Source organism: Acipenser ruthenus, chromosome 15 (genome assembly GCF_902713425.1).
Source record: "Acipenser ruthenus chromosome 15, fAciRut3.2 maternal haplotype, whole genome shotgun sequence".
NCBI classification, from domain to species: Eukaryota; Metazoa; Chordata; class Actinopteri; order Acipenseriformes; family Acipenseridae; genus Acipenser; species Acipenser ruthenus.
The window spans coordinates 4,860,589-4,880,813 of record NC_081203.1 but is presented as its reverse complement, the minus strand read 5'-3'; the positions used below and the strand labels follow the sequence as shown (position 1 = coordinate 4,880,813).

The 20,225-nt window shown below is 39.6% G+C and overlaps 1 protein-coding gene across 2 annotated transcripts in view; it reads left to right on the top strand.

Moving 5' to 3' along the window:
• The window catches only part of LOC117963021 (guanine nucleotide exchange factor VAV2-like), a 152,697-nt gene that overhangs the window by 32,313 nt on the left and 100,159 nt on the right, over positions 1-20,225 (top strand). For both annotated transcript variants that reach the window (XM_058986960.1, XM_058986961.1), the window contains exon 2: positions 14,482-14,598. In XM_058986960.1, the coding sequence (XP_058842943.1) occupies positions 14,482-14,598 (117 nt within the window). The remainder of the gene's footprint in view (positions 1-14,481; positions 14,599-20,225) is intronic.

Sequence of the window (20,225 nt, the reverse complement as noted above, 5' to 3'; positions counted from 1 at the left end):
CCGTAAGCTGTTGAGTGCTATAGAGGGAGATTCAGACATTCCAGTTCTAACACAGCTGCTCTAGTTAGCTAAGGGACTTTAATGAAAGATTTTCTGATGTTCGGGTGTTTACTAAGATTGAGGGAGGTGAATTACGAATGCAGGAGTTTATATATCATTATTCCAAGCTATTGGGATGCTGTCTGCTCTATGCCTCAGGGAAACTAGCAGTATCCTACATTGAACTGAAGAAGATGAATTTACCTTACGAGTCCCACAGGAGGTGTTGAGTAAAACAAACTGTAGTTCGTATATTTACTTTGCTTGCCTCAGTATTTCAAGGACAGATGGAGCAGGGGACTGTCAAAGCAACCTAGTTTGCAGAAAACTGAACTGTTCTAAATGTGAGGAATATACCGGGGTTATTCAGAAATTGTGCAAACTTAAAATACGTTGGAAAGGATCTTATTCGATAGTGAGTTCAGTAAAAGAGGCAACTGGATGAAATGCACTTGATTTTTCAATGATATACCCTTGTTTACAGGTAAAGTGACCTCCCTTGATTTGTACAGTAATAATTATATAGTGGATCAGCAGGCTCGTGTAATGCTCTAGACCAGACTGACTCACACATGCACACAAAGGCACACCTAGGCTTTACAGTAACAGTAGATTAAGTTGCATACCAAGGTGCAATAGTCATTAAAAAAGACGCCTCAAATATTCACAGTCTGATACCCGCAATTCACAGTATGCATAAAATAAGCAGCTTCCTCAATCCTGTAGAATACGGTAAGTCACTGGAAGGAAGTGTTACCCTTACTGTAATCTACTTTGTGGCCAGGAGTTCTGAACATGACAAAGAAATTATTAACTTACTCCTACTTGACAAATGTTGTCACGTATGGCAAAATGATTTTGACTCAAAATGCAGTCAATGAAAATTACTTTATTTCTGTATTCAAAATGTAATTAATTTCACGTTCAAAATACAAACCAGTGAAGATAAATATGCAAATAAGCTAGAATAAAATGTTAAACGAATGTGTATTTCTGATGCAAAAGAATCCATCAACTTTGACTCAAGGAAAAATCAGCAACGTGTACTGTACGCTTGGTTCAAAGGGTTGAAACTGTGGTCTGCACCTGGCTTATCTCATTGTTTTAGATGCTTTTCATCATATATCCCCCTGTATCATATAGTCACTCCACTGTTCATCTCCATATTCATAACCATGCTGAAAACACGTGGTGAACAGTCATTTCTAATACAGCACACCCTTGCTATAACGCCCTTCATCATAACGAACCTTCAGCTATAATGAACCTGAACCCTGGACCCCAAATTAAAAAAACAAAAAACACATTCATATAAACACACACGGTCAACATCCCGGTCTGTACGCACGGGGTGCCACCTCCACAGTGAAGTCAACTCTTTTGTCTTAATAAAAATCATGCGCTGTGTAACTGCCTCCGAAACGAAAATCATTTTATGTTGCAACAAATCTGGAAACTATATTGATCGTTTGAAAAAAGCAGTAATGCAGGCATATCTCTGTCGTGAATATAGGTCGTCAAAAAGCACTCTGTTTTTTGGCTTGTTCAGCAACCATGCGGCAAAGCAAAATTGATTAAAGAAAGAAACAACGACAACAACAAAAAACTTGATGTCATTAATCTGATGTCGGGTTGATTTGGAATAAAAACTCAGTTTGGGATTCTTGCATGTTGGATTAAGATTTGCTGCACTTTGAAACGATTCATGTCAGATTGAATTTGAATACAAATTCGGGATTTTTTTTGTACTATTATTTATTATTTGTTTATTTAGCAGACGCCTTTATCCAAGGCGACTTACAGAGACTAGGGTGTGTGAACTATGCATCAGCTGCAGAGTCACTTACAACTACGTCTCACCCGAAAGACGGAGCACAAGGAGGTTAAGTGACTTGCTCAGGGTCACACAATGAGTCAGTGGCTGAGGTGGGATTTGAACCAGGGACCTCCTGGTTACAAGCCCATTTCTTTAACCACTGGACCACACAGCCTCCTTACTGCGCTTTAGTTCTTTAATGAATAGGATAAAGCAAAGGCAGAATACTGCATACATGAGACGAACAGGTACATGCAATTCTACTTGTAGTCACAATCTCATCTCATTAACTTACTCCAGCAGTTTATCATTCATTTTGATTGTCTTTTCGCTATAACAAACCCCTCGATGTAGTGAACAAAAGGCTGGGACCCAAACAGGTTTGTTATGGCGCAGGTGTACTGTAATTATACAGCATGCCACCCAAAGCTTTCATTTTCAGCTTGTATTGGCTCTCCAACTTCAAACCTTGGTGGATTTCTGTGTTTACTTTCATAAAAAACAACCTTCGTTTACAGAGTTGTTGGTTTTTTTTTGGGTTTTTTTAAATGTTGGAATGGTGTTGTACAATCTAACAGTGGCCTTGGCTGAAATATTAGCTATATAGTCTGTGTGTACTGAAGCAAAACTGAAGCCTTCCTAACAGTGCAAATCAACTCTGCTCCAAGGATGCACGCACAGTGAAGATATTTGCATCACTCCACAGAATTGTTGCTGTAAAATGTTGTGGTTTTATTATATTTCATTAATAATTAAAAATGAAAGATTAATCATCCAAAAAAAAAGGTTTAAACCAGATAAATCCACGTCTGCCCCAGTACTAATAAAAAACCTGTCCAACTTTCACTTATTTTTTATTAACTCATTTTTTTTTTTTTGTTTTACACTGACATACTGTTACAGCCTGCTGAAAACTACCCACAAACTGTGCAAAATTTAATCAGGTCGTTTTTCAAATGTCAGGATTGGCAGTCTGTGTTTTTATATAATTTATATCATTGTGATTTGCTACAGCAGCAAGATCCAGATTTATTGAACTCTTTGAGAGGCCCATTGAAGCGAATAAGTTACAAGGGTCGTTTTGTCATTTTATTTTATTCTTGTCAAGACGTACAGCCTATAGATGGTCAGATCAGCTCACAGAAGTGTTGCATTCAGAAGGCTGAACAACAGGGCAAAGATGCCAGGCCAAGAAATAGAAAAACTACTCCAACGCATCAAGGGGACTCCACAGTCTTCACACCATTTGCATTCTTTATTGTTGCAAAAGCCCAAAGCCATCCGTATTCAGACCGTGCTATGATTTTGTTAAAGGTCACATAAAAACTCCTTTCTCTCAATGTCTCCATATATAGTTTTTGAAGTATGTTAGTTTTGCACCCCCTAATGTTTAACTGCATAGCGGCAATGCCTTCTTGTCTTTATTTATTTTCCAGAGGGCAACATCTTGCCCTTTTTCAAAGAGATGCTCCCCTTTTTCTCCCCATTTCTAATCTGTGTCGTGGCACCAGCCCCCAGTGACATGGTTGACACTGCAGCTTTGCAAAAATGCAAAACTTCATATCTGTAGAATAAGTGACTGAAGATTAGCGCCCCAGAAGGCCAGGGTTTCCTGTCTGCCTTACCACTGTGCCAAAGGGACCCTCTGCATTTCTTGTGCCTTCTGGTTTGGCCTCAGGGGAAACGTTTCTGCATGTGTTGTGTATCTTTAGCCTTTTTCAAAAACTACCCGGTTGCCCATATTGGTGTGTTTTTCGGTTTTTATTTTTTTCCATTTCTTAAGAATAATCTTAAAGATATTGCTCTATTGGAAATTCATCCTTGTGTGTGTGTGTCTGCATTTTGTAAAACTACATAACTTGGGTATCTCTTTACCAAATAACAGCAAAAAGGATTTTCCCTGGTCTTGAATTTAAACTTTAACATGGCACTAGTAGTCTTGGAATGTCTATTGATCTTGGCATCAGAGGAATTCTACACATTCCCAGGGGTTCTAACCTTGAGCGTGACACTATGATGCTCCAAAGACCCTCCTCATTACCATTGTATTAAGAGTGTCTTTGGGGGCTACACCTCCTGATTTGTTATATTGCATCTTAAATTTGACAGTAATTGGATTTCTTGTCATAGAGTGATAGCTATGGTTGTTTTTTGTTACAAAAATAATGGTATGAAAATTATATTTTTGACATGGGGTTTATAATTGGGATAGAGTCTGCAGCCCTGAGTTGATGTGAGAGTCTTATAATAACAGATACTGTCTGATACTTGACTAGATGCACAAGTGAATGTCTGAGCCCAAGAACACAGATCCCTTTTGATGAAGCTGTGCTGTCTTTCAACGAAGACCGCTGTACTTCCCCAACACTTTAAATGAATGACAGACCAGGCATTCTTTGTTTCTTACCTTCTCTTTTTGGCATAACCTTGCTCATCAGTCCTCTAGCCTCGTAAGACAGCCAGTGTGAGCATTTCTGTTAACAGACTTTATGAATGCAGAGCGCTTCCCGCTTGTTAAAAGGCTTCTTCGTGGGGGCTCCCGAGTGGTGCATCCAGTAAAGGCGCTCTGCGCGGAGTGCAGGATGTGCCCTATAGCCTGGAGATCGCCGGTTCAAATCCAGGCTATGTCACAGTCGACCGTGACCGGGAGTTCCTAGGAGGCGGCGCACAATTGGCTGAGCGCCGCCCGGGTAGCGGGGGCTTAAGTCGGCAGGGGAATCCGCGGCTCACCGCGCATCAGCGACCCCTGTGGCCGATAGGGCGCCTGTGGTTCTGCAGTGGAGCCGCCAGATCTGTGTTGTCCTCCGGCACTATAGGTCTGGTGGCATTGCTGTGGATCTGCAGTGCGAAAAATGACGGCTTGGCAGGAGCACGTTTCGGAGGACGCGTGTTCCAGCCGCCGTTTCCTGAGTCGGCGGGGGGGTTGCGAGCGGTGAGCCGAGGATACAGATAATAATTGGGCATACTAAATTGGGGAGAAAACTGGGGTAAAAAAATAAATAAATAAATAAAAAAATAAAATAAAAGGCTTCTTCGTTTAAGCATGCTGATGTGCTCCGGCCTCTGTAATGCTGCCTAGTTCTTTGCAGTGAAGCGTCATGCACATCATGACCAGCTGTTGTGATGGGAATGTGAAAGAACAGGGATCCCAGCACTGCGATGCACTGAAAAAATATGACATCTTGTCCCAGTGGAAGATTTTTTCTTGCTTCTCCCCTTTTCTTTTTGGCTGTCAAAATGTGGATACGTTTTATATATTGGTATGTGGCACTTAGGCATGATAATTTTACAACTTTAGCTATAATTATAAAGAAAGGCTTTTTTTGTTTTGTCAGATTTGTTCTCTACCCCTTATAATAATTTTCAGTTTTTTTTTTTTTTTTACTTTATTCTTGGTTTATCATTCTGTGCACGGTGCTTCAGCAGCTGAGGGGCACAAGCTTACTTGCTCTTGTAGAAGCCAACACTATAGACTAGTGAACTACACTAGGCAGTCATCTACACTCACAGCTCAGGATACAATTAAAGTGCTTTTCTCACTTGATAATGTTATTATATATGGGTGCCATTCAATCGCTTCTATTATATCACAGTTGAAATATACAAAGGCTTTCTTTATTTGTGGTAATACACCTTGGTATAATACAAAAAAAAGTATGTTGTCAATTCACATAGACAAAAACGTTATCTTCATACAAGACCGAACCTACCGAACTTTAGGAACGGGTTACAGCAAACCAGCAGTATAAGATCGGGCATTGAAACTCCTTTTATTAGTGAATGCAATGTTATACAGTAATGCTCTGGCAAGGGCAGATGTTAAATCTTACCAGATGTTTCACATGCCCTGGGAAAGTCTCTTTGATTTGCAGGTTAAAGCTGTATTCCATTACAGATGAGATCTGTTGCATCAAAGATCATTTCAATTTCTTGGAACTGTAGAGAACCCTCGACTGAACCTTTATGAAAACCAGTGGATTAGCCGTTTCCTTTAACATGACAAATATTTGTTTAATCACAGTTTAGATTCCCAGTTCTCAGAGCAATTCGGTCAGTTTGCACTGAGGAAGCTGTGGGATGTTTAGCTGGATTAGATGGAGGGATCTTTTGCCATCTGTTTTTAAATGAATGGCCGTGTCAGAAAGTGGGTTAATGGAGTGATGTTTGCTTTTTTTTTGTGAAGGTAGACTAAGTTCTGCTTCAGTAAATACAGTAAGTCAGCAGACCTGCCATTTTATATTGTTTAAGAACTGTGGAGTGAGTTGATCTTTTCCTATTCCTTCCACTGTTTATTTTTTATTTTTTATTAAGTTTAATCCATTCATTTTTTTTACTTATTTACTGTAATGATTGATTTTAATGTATTTATTTATTTATACAGAGATAAATACATTGCTACTATACAATGTACTCGTCCAATGTTAATATACATTAATTAAATGTGTTGTTATCTGTTCAATTGAGGTTTCCACAGAAAGTGTAACTTTATTTATGTGTAATTACAGTTTTACAGCTAGCAGCTCTTTGCTCTGTTATGTTTTGAACCAACGCACACTGGGCAGAAAATGTTTATTTTCCTTTAACAGAAACACTGTTGTGCTTTTCGGCAGTGTGGCAGATGGCTTTGTGCGGCGTCTGGGTGGTGACGTCACGGACCAGGAAATAAAACAATAACAAAGTTTGTACGGGAAAAACTGAGCTGCTGCGCTCGTATTTAATAATCAAACAAAATAAACAGTGTAAACAAAAAGAACAGACACAAAGCAAAGGGGCACTCTGGCCAAAACAAAACAAACACGAACCTAGACAAGTATATTCTCGATTATACCAAGTGTTCTTTCCAATCATCTCGCCTCTGACACTCTCCGCCTTCTGAGTGGGTCTTTTATATTCGTGGCTGGAGCCTTAATTACCTACTAGTAAATTACCTTATTAAGGCTCCAGCCACATTCCCACAAGAGTTCTAGGGAAGGGGTTTTAACCCCATCCCCACTACTACATATTACAAGACCGGCTTTTCGCCGGCCTCAAACAGCAAACCAAAAAGACGGACGGTGCTCGACCGCCCGCACATAAAACACAATAATAATAACTAACAAATACATACATGAATAATAAAATACACACAAGGGGTGGGCACACTGCCACAGGCAGCCATTAAAGGAGCGGTCAATTTAGCCACATCCAGGGTCAGACCAGTTTATTCTCCTTTTGATATGCGCCTTATGTTAAGGTTTCCCCTTTAAGTGGCTGTTCTATGATACCAAATTGAATCTCTTGTTCTTTCTGGTGTATCATGAATTAAACTGATTTGAGTAAGTGCTCTCTATAGTATTTTAAATAGACTCAGGTATCAGGCGCCAAGTTTACAAGCCTTTTTCTAATTCTGCCATACGGCCTGTGCTATTAATAAATCACTCTGCTGCTTCATTGGGACTGATGCTACTGCACACTTTATCCTCCTAATATAGCTTTCTGCTCTAAAGCTTTCTTTGAAATAAGCCTACTATGTACTCTTGGCTTTGCAAGGATCTTTGATGAAGTGTTCATATTGATACAAGGCTGCTGTGTATTATATCTACTTCACAAAGCTTTCTGACACTGAAATTAGGCTACTATTACATCCCTCTTGCAAAGCTCTCTGCTCTCAGACATCGCCTTTGATATGCAATGCTGCCACAGCTTAATAGCAATAAATTCTACATGACATGTAGACTTGGGGTAAAGAAGCAAAAAAAAAACATGACGAGCATTGCAACAAAGGGACGCAGAGTATCTGGACAGGATTTCTGTCTGCTTGCTGCCTGATCTGACATACGTTTATATCTGTCGCTTAAGGGAAACTTGGGATTGTCTTCTTTTAAAATAAGATTGTAGTGACTTAGAACCAAAGTGATGTACAGTAGACTGGGTAAAACGTGGGACTGCTCTTCTGTTGCAGTTTTACTCTGAACATAATAAGACGCACACACACCTCCTAGGCCTGTGACTTCTATGAAATGTCTTAAGGCTTGTTTAGGCTTGGAGGAAAGCCTGAAATGGCTTTAACTGCTATGCAACAGGTGAGCTATATTTTGCTCTGCTATAGTTAAATGCAACATAGGCGCCAGTGGTTATGAATGATAGTAATATCCCATTATTATTATTATTTATTTCTTAGCAGACACCCTTATCCAGGGCGGCTTACAATTGTTACAAAATATCACAGTACAAAGTATCGCATTACAGAATATCACATTACAGAATATCATATTACAGATAAGAGCAGTTATAAAATACAGTAAAATCAGTAGCAAATAAGATCAAATTCAAATAAGAGAAAAATAAAGAATACAGTAAATACATTTAAGAGTACATTTCGACTAAGAGCAGTTAACTTATAGTACAAATATTTACTTATACGAGTAAAGTCCAGTAAGAGCACGTAGTAAGTACATTAAATGGATGAGAATGATTTCAAATAAGAGCAATTACAAAAAAAAAACAGGAATACAGATACCTATAAGAGTAAAATAAAATACAAGATACAGGAAGTAGTTATAATTAAGAGCAGTAGTAGAATACGGAAAGGTATGGAGCAGTTCAGTGCAAGTACAAGCTGACGCAAGTACTGGTACAATTGGACACCATATAGTCCAGTATAGTCGAGAGTTGTGAGGTTTACAGATGCTGTCTGAATATATAGGTATCCAATAGGAATAAGCCTTGTTCCTAAAGAAGGGTGGGGTTGCGGTTAGGCGAGATACATGACATTAATATCCTGGTGGTATTGCTTTGCTGCTTTAAAATGCCCCTAATCCGCAGTGGGCACTTTATTGAGTCTGTAAAGATATATATATATATTTTTATTCCCAGTAAAGGATGACCAAGCCTGCTATGCTATAGAAACACAAATCCATGATCCTCCATTGCCATTGAAATTAACAGTAACGTTTCCAAACCAGTCTGTTATAATCTGTGTTTTTGGCGTCTTCATGAAAAACGTGCCTTCCTCTACTTTGGCACTTGTTCAACTCATGCAAAATGCAGTTATGTTCAGCGCTTGACATGATGTAGGGCAGTCCCAGCGGCAGATAGTGTCATTCTCCCAGGACCATTCAGCTCTGCACAAACGATTGGAATCATGAGGGATCAAGACTGTCGACATCCCCCAGCTTTAGTGATGCTATTGCATAATCACCCACTGCTGGCTATGCTGGGGAGAACAGACCTAGCAAAATGGTGATTGAATGCAATCCTATAAAAACCCCATCATAATAATTTGAGCACCAAGGATTGGTATGCATCCATTTATTGTGCTCCTGCAACAAAATGTATCAGGAGTACAAGGATGTCTCCACCCACTGCTATATAGGACAGAAGCCACCTAAACATAGTCGAAATTTCAAATCAAGATTGTTCTCACCACCCACCAGAATGTTGTTCAGTTGCCTAAGCAGGCCAAAGCGGATGGGTGGAACTACGTCACAACATTGACCAATCAAGTGACAAGAGGGCGTAAGCATTTAATCCACATCTGAGGTGAGCAGGTTTCTCTGTGCTTTAATATTCTCGTGTGTGTATTTTATTTGTTTTATTTTTGTAACAAAAAGCTCCAAAGTATCGTTAAGATTGTCAGAAGCAAAGCAATGTCAACCATCCTTTTGGTTTTGTAAACAAATGACCTTCACCTCAAGTCTTGCTGGGAAAGAACCGCAAAAATCCATTGAAAACTTGCATTGCATGGAAACGGATCGAGTCTTCTCACTCAACTTGGATACTATGAATGGGGGTTCAGGAGCAGCTCGGATTGGCGGTCATGAGGTATACGTTGCATGTCAAGGTGCTGCACTGTGTCTTCTGTTGGGGTCATGATAGGACCCCGCTTGTCTGTTTTTTAATTTTTTAAATGCAATAATTGCTCTGATGGTATGGCAGGTTGCACCATCGTCTTGCAAAATGTGGCGTGATTAAGCAATGCTGCTTTGGTTAAATCACTGCTATAAGTCAATAATAACTAGCAGCCCTTAGTTAACATCATTGGCGGTTTTGTCACCGTGCCAAATGCTTGCCCACGCCGTTGTTTCCCCAGGCTTGACAGTTGACTGTAAGGATAATTAATCAAAAGCCTTTCTCCATAGCCTCTGCTGTGAATGTGTAGTCCCGGGGCTCTGTCAGTCACCAAATGGGTGTTCAGATTCTCGTGACATATTTGTAAATATTTCACAGGAGAGACCTTGTCTTTGTAGACAGACAGAAATTAATTAATAAACAGTATTTACGTATTTATTCAAATAATAAAAAAAAAGCATTTAAAACCTATTTAGTGTGTCCATGTCTTCTGTGCTACATTTTATTATACATGACAGGAGTCTCAAACTTTATGAAGGCACCTGGAAATAATTGTTCATGCTGTAGAAATAATAAAAAGGTTATTGTAGCCATGTAGATCTTGGCACTCGGCACTTTATCAGTATTTTATAGCGATCAGTCTATAATGTGTCACATCAAGTTCGGTTTTATTACAATGACAGTCATTTTAAGTAGGGATTAATGTATATGAGCGCCAAAGCTGAATTACTTAAATGTCATGCGGTAGGTAGTGTTTTATCATGCTGGCGCATTGTAACAGGTGGAATTGCTGAATTGAACCTTTTACAAAAGCACACATGTTCTTGGGCACTATCCAGCAGCTAGGTTTGTGTTTGGTGTAATTATCCATCCTGCGTCAGAAAAAAAAATGAGTTGAGTGAATATCATGTGTCAGTTTATTGATGTTCAAGTAGATCAAGGCTTGGTGGGTCCAACTGCCAGCTATGACAGTTAGTACTGTATTTCCATAGTATTAATTAAACATTGTTTAGGAAAACCTTTTTTTATCAACACAAATCACTGGAGTGTTTGTGAGAAACTGAAATACAAATATATTTTTTTATATTATACCATGTTGTGACAGAGACAGAATGATTGTTGGTGACAAATCTCCCTCCCGACCTGTGAGGGCGCTTTGTAAAGGGAACAGAGTGCCCTGGATTGGATGGCCAGACAATTCATTACCATCATTTCACTAGTACTTTTGTTGTTTGTCCTTGTCTTGAGCACTGCATCACCCCTACACCTGCGCACTGCAAACCACTTTGCCACACATGTCTACAACATCACCACACTTAAACAGTCTCCTGGGTGTGCTTGAAGCCAAAACCTGAAAGCCACACCCTACCGAATTTGTGATAAGAATTTAATCTAAACCAGTAACATTTTTACATAGTTTGGTCTGTTTTTTTTCATGTTGTGTTTGCAATGAAGTAGGCTTGTTGTCGATACAAAGCTACCAGTGTGCAGAGTTACTTCATCGTTCTTCACCACGTTTCAGTATCTGGACTTCTGTTCCTCTCCCCCTGATAGGCTGTGGGAGTGTGATGTGAGCTCAGAAGCCGATCAGCTGGCAGGTCAACGAGATCACAGTAGCAGCGAGGACACGGCTTAAGGATGTTTTCACCTTGGAATCCAGGGTCAACTCCAATTCTAAAAAATCTTAAGGGTTTATCTCTTCATTCTGATAGAAAAAGCTACTGGTATCAGTCAGTGCGTAGCTTTAAGAAATTGCAAGACATTCTTTCAATTTTCAGTTTTCTCCACAGTACTTTTATTCAGGGTTAGCATTGTCATTTTCCTAATGAGAGTTTATCTCTTAGAATTACATTCAGGGATTATCATACACATGGGGTCATGTCTTGCATCTCATGTAGTTTCTATTTCAAGCACTTTTGAAGCATGGATTACTTCAATGTTTGCTATTTGCCTGAGAAGTAAAATAAAATGACAGCCCCAAGATTGAACTAGGGATGGGAATTTCAAACATTTAAATGTATAAACTCTATAGCAGCATATTATTGTAAGTCCTGATGGAATGATATTCTAAAGATTTGATTTTTACAGTTGTTCTTTGTATCAATATTTTTTAATATAAATTGCATATGACATTTCTGGCAAACACTTCTGCCTGTATATTTGTTTTAATGTTACATTTTTAAAATATTCTCTGTGGATGAGTTGTGCATGCCAGACTATATTTTTCAAAAAGAACTGTATGGAACTGCCTGTGGGAAGAAAAACATCCTTTATCCCCCCTGGTCAGGGAAAGCATGAGTGGTGCATTACCACCTGCAGTGTTTCTTCATGCCACATTAGAGGAGTGAAGTGAATCATTGCTAAACATCTAAGATTAATTCGGTGTGGTGATTGACTGTGAGATGATTTCACAGCTATCAGGAGACTCTGTCTAGCTCGGTGCTTGAGGTTTACAGTCCACAGACATAACATCTTCAAATGATTTTTTTTTTAAATTTGAGGCGGGAGTCCACTATGAAGACATGAGATTGACAGTAAAAAGATCAAGCCTTTTCTGTCTGCTCAACAGGCTTAACCTGGTTATGCTTGAGGCTTCCTACTGTGTTGTGCTGTCGCGCCACTACTGTGATCAGAATTTACATCTGAAGGGGATCCCCGAGGGCTCGCCTGGTAAAAAGCCTGATTCGCACGGGACTAAAAGTCATGTGTCCTCAGAGTTGGTTGAAAGCAGAGGACGTCTAGTAACCTCCCGGACGTGCATTGCCTTTCATCAAGGAAAGTTGGTAAATTCGAAATAAAATGCGATGTTGTGGCCACCAAAGGCGTTTTTGTGCATGATTTGTAAATAGTGAAATGTGTGTTTCGTTGTACCTTCTTTTCCAAAGGCTAGAATAACCATTTCGTCTCTTGAGTGATATGTATTTGCATACTTCGCTTCAAATGCACCGTTCAAGATTTTTTTAAGAGTTTGCAATTATGTTTTGTATTTTCGCCCGTCCCCAATTTGGTTATGCCCAATCGTTGCATTTTACTGAACTGTAGAATCTCAGGACATATCATACCAATTGTAATATTGTATTATTGTAAAGGCTGGTGTTGCTTTGAGGCGAATACCCCAGAACTCTGAAACGATCGATTCGCGCGGGAGTAAAAAGACACAGGACGTCTGAGTTTGACATTTTACAGAAGGTCCTGAGGTCCTGTAAAACAGTTGGAGGACCTCCTGAGGAAATGATCTGAGATGAAAAGAAATGGACGGTTTGCACGGGACTACATTTCACCGCTGTCTGTAAAACTTCGGAATCCACCTGTCCTGTTGATTTTTAGTCCCTTGCGAATTGGGCTAGACAGACGAAGGAGCGCAGGTTCGCGTCCTGGTTGTGTTCGCGTCACCTGCCTTGCCGGGGATTCTGGAGGGAGTGCCACATTGGCTTTGGCTCTTCTGCGGGCTAGGGACTGTTTCTCCGGTCTGAGCTCGGGCGGACACCTGCAGGGCTGGCCTTTGTCTCGAGTTCCTGGGTGTAGACGAGGAAGCTGGCTCGGTGGACGCCCACTGAACCTTCAGTTCTCCTGAGCTGTGTGGGAAATTGCTATGGTGATGGGGAAAAAATGATTGGACATTCTATTCTTTTATTTACCTCTGACCACAACAGTGCTTTTATTCAATTTTCATGCTGATTGAGTTAAAAAAAATCTGTTCTGTGTAAATTATGTAGTAAAGTTACATGATTCATGATATTGTTTATTTATTTATTTTTCTACACAAACTACACAGAATGATGATGCAGTAAGGTAACTATTGTTCCAGTGAAATGGACTGCGTCTCAGATCTGAAGTTTTGAGTGGAGCTTTTTTTTTTTCTAGACGTCAGTTCTGGTCTTTGTTGAAAGAGTTCAATATTCACTAAAAGTGCACCAATTCAACATTTCACAATGAACTGCAAGTCCATGCAAGCAGGCAAGATGGAGTTTGCAGCAATACATGAAACAACAAATTATTAATGAACAATCTGCAGCACAAGTACCAAAGTAACAGAGGCAGAAATATGAAACCACACCCAATACAAGACCAGAGTTCAGGGGAGCAGCACAAAGGTTGATGTACAGTATTGGTCGGCGCTATATTTGTTTGTTGTGTTGGCTTGAAACTTGGAAGGTATAGCGGATTCCAATAGGGAATTTGTTTAGTGATCTTGATGTTGACCTCCAATCCAAAAGGCTGTCTGGAAACCGCCTTGGAGGGATCTTCTCGATCTCACAGTTACTCTGAAACCATTCATGAAGTTCTTTCCTTTTTTCAACGAGTGATGACTGTGGTGCTGATGCAAAGGTGGTGGACATGTGGCCATATTTAGCTTTTTATTTGGCAGTTGGGGTCAATTCCATTTTCAGTTCCTTTTATAAATTAATTCACAATTCCAGTCCTAATTCCTGTTTAATCAATCCCAACACATCATTGATCTGTTACATTGAGCGTCTCACAGTGGCAACACGTTATTTAAATTGAAGTCACTGTTAGTCAATTAAAATTGGCTTTTAAATGAAAGCAGTTGAACAATCACAACAGTTATTATGTCTCTAAAATATGAATTCCAGTTCCTTCGATGGAATAAGAATTGGAATTGGACCTGGAATTGGGAATTGATTTTAAAAAGGAATTGGAATGGATTCCAGCCCTAGTGAGCTGCACTGTATGTGTGTATGTGAACTGTGTATGTGTGCACTATATGTGTGTATGTGAACACTATGTGCGTATGTGTGCACTGTATGTAATCTTTTACATGTTTTCTTTCACAGTTCCTATGCCTGAAGAATATCCGAACCTTTCTTAAGGTCTGCCATGATAAATTTGGACTACGCAACAGTGAGCTATTTGACCCCTTTGACCTTTTTGACGTCCGGGATTTCGGCAAGGTAAGAAGCAAAGGTTTGACTTCATTATTCCCCGCCATGTTGTGGTAATGTGGTGCAGCTTCGGAGTTTGCAATGCCTGTCAGCAGTGAGTCAGATATTGACAAGCTAATGGGGACCTTTGCTCATTTTGAGAAGACAACTTGCACACAGGAAACACATTGCAAGACTGAGTGAAAATAAATCACTTAAAAACTTTCACCATGATTAGTCTAAACTTTTAGGATGAAAACTAGACTGGTTCAATTTCATTTAGCTCAAAATACAGGAATTCAAAGAAATTATAAATGCTTCAGTGCGCTTTGGAATGGTGTCGGTAATTGGCAGTGGCTGTTCATACAATACAAAATAACTGCTTTGAGTATTCCTTCAAGGTTGAATAAACCAACATAATGGACATAATTGTAAACTGCCACGTCATTAGATTGTGCAGTGGGCATCTAACCAGAATAGTTTGAATGCAGCTTTTAGCACAAAATGATATTGTTACACCTAATGTTTAAATCACTGGAGGAGGTTGCATTGCTTGCAAGATGGGTAAAACAAGAGCGATCATATACTGAAGTCAGCAAGACCGAAGAATATTAACTCCTTCTACACCTCATTAATATCTTTTGACACTTCCAGTCAATGGCTTACAAGGACTACCACTGCAACTTCCAATAGCCCAAGAAATGTATTGTGTATATGAGACATGTTATTATTACGTGGAGGTGTGTGATATTGCTTTCCCTTTCTCAGCATATTAGAACACTGTTAACTTCAGTGGAAAAACATTTCTAAACAATTTGAAGGATGCCATTGTAGCCGACCCAGAATCCCGTTGTCCATCATTTGGTGCCCCCATGTGTCTTTTCTATTGGTCTGCACTGAATATTTTCCACAGAAGAATTTCAGAGTGGCTTACTGACTTAAAAACCACCCTGTACAGCATATACAGTGAGTCTGTGTGGAGCGGGATGCAATTTTGAGACATGCTATTTCATCTCACTAGAATCAAACCTAACCCTACCAGTAGACTGTTAAGAAACTAAAATAACCTTAATCATTCATTTCTGACCCTTGCAAAATAAAGACCTGGTTGGTTGTTTTTAAGTTTTGTACCTTGTAGTTCTGAGAAAAGTACCTCCTATACCATGCATGCATACATACATAAATACATACAAATCATGGCATTTTGTATTAAAACTCCACTCTTTGCTCCATTAAACTGCTTGACAGCTCAGTGTGCACAGTTAAGGGAATTGTTCTTTGACATTGTACGTCCTGGCAGAATGATAATGGATACTGATCATCACTGAGCTTAAAATAAACAGAAAAGAAAGAAAAGGCAGCATCCCTGCACATTAATTATTTTATATTTTGGTGTGAGGGGAGTTCTTGAAGTATAGCGGATGTTATAGCATTAGCATTAATCATGGTGAGCTCTGCTCCTCACCCCTGCTGTCAGTTACCCTCGGAGCCGGGATGAGATTTTCATAATGCAGTCAGTCGTTCTGTATGTAATTATTCGTTTTGGCTCCTGCTCTTCCCGGAGTGAGACATCTGCCGTCCGCAGTTCCTACAGCTAGTAATTAGCATAGTTAAGCACTCGGATGCCCTGGCTGAGAGTCAAGTATTGTGATAGAGAGAACAGGTACAGCGATGTGCTGAACATAAGACTGAGCATGGCTCTTTCCATGTGTTTGTTTGTATGGATGTACCTCCAGATGTGAACCTGTGAGCATCAGACAGCAGTGACTGCATAACGATTTTCAATAAGAATCCTATCTGAAAACTGAGAAAAAAGGCAAACCCCTGTACTGTAGAAAAAGTACATTTTGATGTATATTGCCTGCATCTTGCCACATCAGTGAAATACCATTTTTGTACTTTATGTACGTGTTTCCAAATTTACTGTTGAACCCCTGGGGAAAAGAAGACCCCAGTTCAGTTCGAACCACGATCCTCTATGAGACTGCTGCTCCAGAGTCACTTCTATTATCCCTTGCAACAAGCCGTCTGCCTGTCTGTGTATATACTTGCTATTTTAAATAAAATATTATCTATAAATAAAATATATCTATACATGCCAGTCATTTAAAGGTTAATTTCGGTGTGGTTTTTAAACTAGAGCTTTTCTGAGTTCCACCCTCTGGGGTAGTAGCAGAGATGCACAGTAAAACATATTTTTCTTTGAAAGAGCGAGGTAGATTTTTCTGTTCAACCCTAACCGCGTATTTATATCCTGTGGGGTCCTGATGCACAAAGTCTTGGAAGTGCTGTTTTATGTGTTTGTTTTGAATTAGCCTGCAATTGATTGGCAGCTAACTTTCAATGTTATGCGACTGAGTCGATCAGTGTGCTATATGAATATATCTGTGTTCTTTGTGAAGTACTGTTAGCCTTTTTAATTAAAACTAATGCCACGTTTCCTTCTGCACTGTTAAACCAATCTCCAGCATCAAACTGGGGCTGCAGCCAGTTCCATCTGCAGTCTGCAAACCAATCTGCAATCTTGTTGTATAATTGTTTTTTATTCCCAGACAGTTAATAATCCCAGTCTTCATGTTCAGCATAAATACTTATTTTCTGCAGATTTAACCCCCCCTCTCGCCTCCTTGGCATTAGGTGCTCAATAGGTAACTACCACCATTGGCATGAGCTGGAGAGATTGAGTTCTGCTGAAGCTGATTTGATCTTGATCTGCTGCTGGTGGAAATCAACAAGTGTGATTTAAAATGGCGGAGGGAAAGGTGGCTCAATAATTAATGGAAAAGAGAGCAGATACAGTAACACTGAATAGCACGTTGATAATTAGACATTCATTTCTGTGCCACATCGCTAGACATGGGGTTTATCAGACTCCAAGCGCTTTAATTGCATTGAACACCTGTGTTTGCTTACTGTCATTTGGAAACCGCTGCTAGCAGTTTACCAGTAAGTGGAAATTTGTGATGCAAAAAAGGTTATTCATATCTATCTGGCTTTAATCCTAACGATTTTTTTCTGTACATTATTGTGATGATTAATAATATGGTGAAGACTTAATAATGGACATTTTAAAATAATTGGAAGTAGAAGGCTTCCCGAGGGACTAAACGGGATTGTAAATCAGGGAATGTACAGAATAGTATTTCGTTATTTTATTTGTTTATTTATTTCATTTTCAAATTGGTCCTTGTGAATGCTTATGAAAGGTGTGTATCAATGGCTCTGGCTACAGTGCTAGCAAACAGCTCTGCAAGTTCACCTCCATGATTCAGTCCTTTACCTCCTTAAGCAAAGACTGCCAATTGTCTATTGAGCCTTGTGTATTGAATGCATTTCTTTTCAGCTGTAACAGTAAAGCTGAAGAGAGGCAGCGCATGTAGCACTGTCTGCCTTTGGACTGTCACAAACTGTTGTTGATTTGAGACTGGCTGAGCCCAGAGTGACATAGACAGTTGCTAAAGCATCAGTCACAGGAGCACAATTGTGCTAATCAGTGAGCTGCTGCTGAGCTGTGTGGACTGTGACTGGGGATCGGAAGAAATGTGCTGCAGTGCACTGAAGAGATCCTAACCCACAAGCCTGGTAGCGACTCAGATTAATTGTGTGAGCTCTCTGTGAAGCCTGATTCCTTTAATAAGAAACACAGTCGCAGTTATTGGTAGCTGGGCTGCTACAGGGGCGGTTTGGACCAGGTGCATTGTCAGTAGAACAGATGGTTTGTTTTCTTAATGGTTACACTTATTCACAAACCTGTTTCACTACATTTCCTTAATTATATTTGCTGAAAAAAACTAGCAGATTCTTTTGAAGACCATATGTACCGCATGCATACAAACAAGCAGACTAAGTGAATTAAAGGTTGATTGAAATGACCTAAGATGTGTATGTGGTATATCAGAATAGCAGAGCGGCAGAGGAAAGGAAATACTTCTACTGAATCAGACAATGGGGTTTGTCAATCAGTCCGTGATTAAAAGGCCTACAGCTATGGCCAAATGTTTTGCATCATCTAGAATTTTAGGATTGAGACATTTAAAAAAAGAAAAACTACATGAACATAATTTAGATATTTTATTAACATGATGTAATCAAAGAAACTACAAAATCATATTGCAAAAGCCTACCGAAAGCCATAATAGTAGTACAGTATTTCATGTTGGATTCTGAAATGTCACATTTTTCAGTTTGTCAGTTTTTGTAAAGTATGTGGAAAACAGCAAAGCGGTATGTCATTCAATATGTTAAAGTAACATTATTCAGTAGGTTTCATTTGACTTTATGAATTCAAATTAGTATAGAGTGATGCAAAACTTTTGGCCATAGCTGTAGGTATGTATTAAGTGGTTCAACCATGCTTTTAGTTTTAGATACATGGGTAACATCATCCTGGGTACAGTTGACAGCATGGATGAAATCATGGGAAGTCTCAATTGTGTTGTGCTGTGTGTCGCTATGATTCTGGAATATCTACTATTTTATGTCCATTATTTGTCTTGCTGTTTGGCATGCAGGACGAGTCATGGGAGCATGGCTCAAATCCTGTTTATAGCACAAGCAGGGGACCACATTAGCCTTTGTGAGCTCAGTCGCCTCCCTGCTCTCCAGACACCCATCAAGTCCAGGCACAGACTACCCAGGCTGGACCCTTGTCTCCAGGATTCAGTAATTCGATAACATCTGATGCTTCATAGCAGATGAAATAACGATAGAAGATAGAGAGGCTAGAGAGGTCGACTGTTGAACTTCAGTCCCCCTGATTGGTGGAGACAACCTTTAAAATTCAAACTGGGTACAAAAAAAAGTATCAAGGGGAAACATTATTAGGCATAAACCTTTAATACTATACAACAAAAAAAGAAGTTTGCAATCATCTGTGCCAACAGTGAGTGAATCCCAGTTTTGCAAAGTCAGCAATATGAGTGCTTAATGTTCAATTAAAACATGCTATAGTTAAGCTCTAGGTAAGGTGAACATGTATACAAAAAAAATCTTTTCATGTTCCAGATGTGTCATCCAAATGCGGTTATGAATAATTTGAGTTGAGAATGAGTAAAGTTGGACGAGCAATTTGATTTTCACAGAGGAAACTTTAAGCTTCAGGCAGATTTCTCTGTGAAGCTGGCATGCCAGATATCGTTCGGTTCTTTATGCTGAGTTCACTGTCTTCTCTGAACACATGGCTGTCTCTGTTTTTAGGTGCATTTCAATTTCGCAGATATGCACATGCATCACCGGTAAAGGGATGAGCATTCATGCAGACTTTGTCTATTATAGACTCTGTTGGGTTTTATCTCTGCAAGAAACTGAACTAACTCTTCAATACTCATCATGCTCCACTCACAGCAATGAATACTATTAATGAATGCACTGTAGTATATTACAGTGGTATATTATTGAAGTATTACATACATGGAGGTTGGGTAATAACATAGAAATGCCTGCTATGGATGCAGGGCAACCCAAACCGAACTGATTCAATGTGACCATCCCTTAATGGTTTCCTTGAGGGAAGCTTGGGGGTGGAAACCCGTGGAATCATGCACGGCACCTGTCCTGCAGTATCATCCACCCAGGAGCCAGGAGGGGAATTTAACTCCCAAGACACTGAAGGCAGGATTGGGGAAACTTGCAGGGCTCTGATAACAACAGAGTTGGAA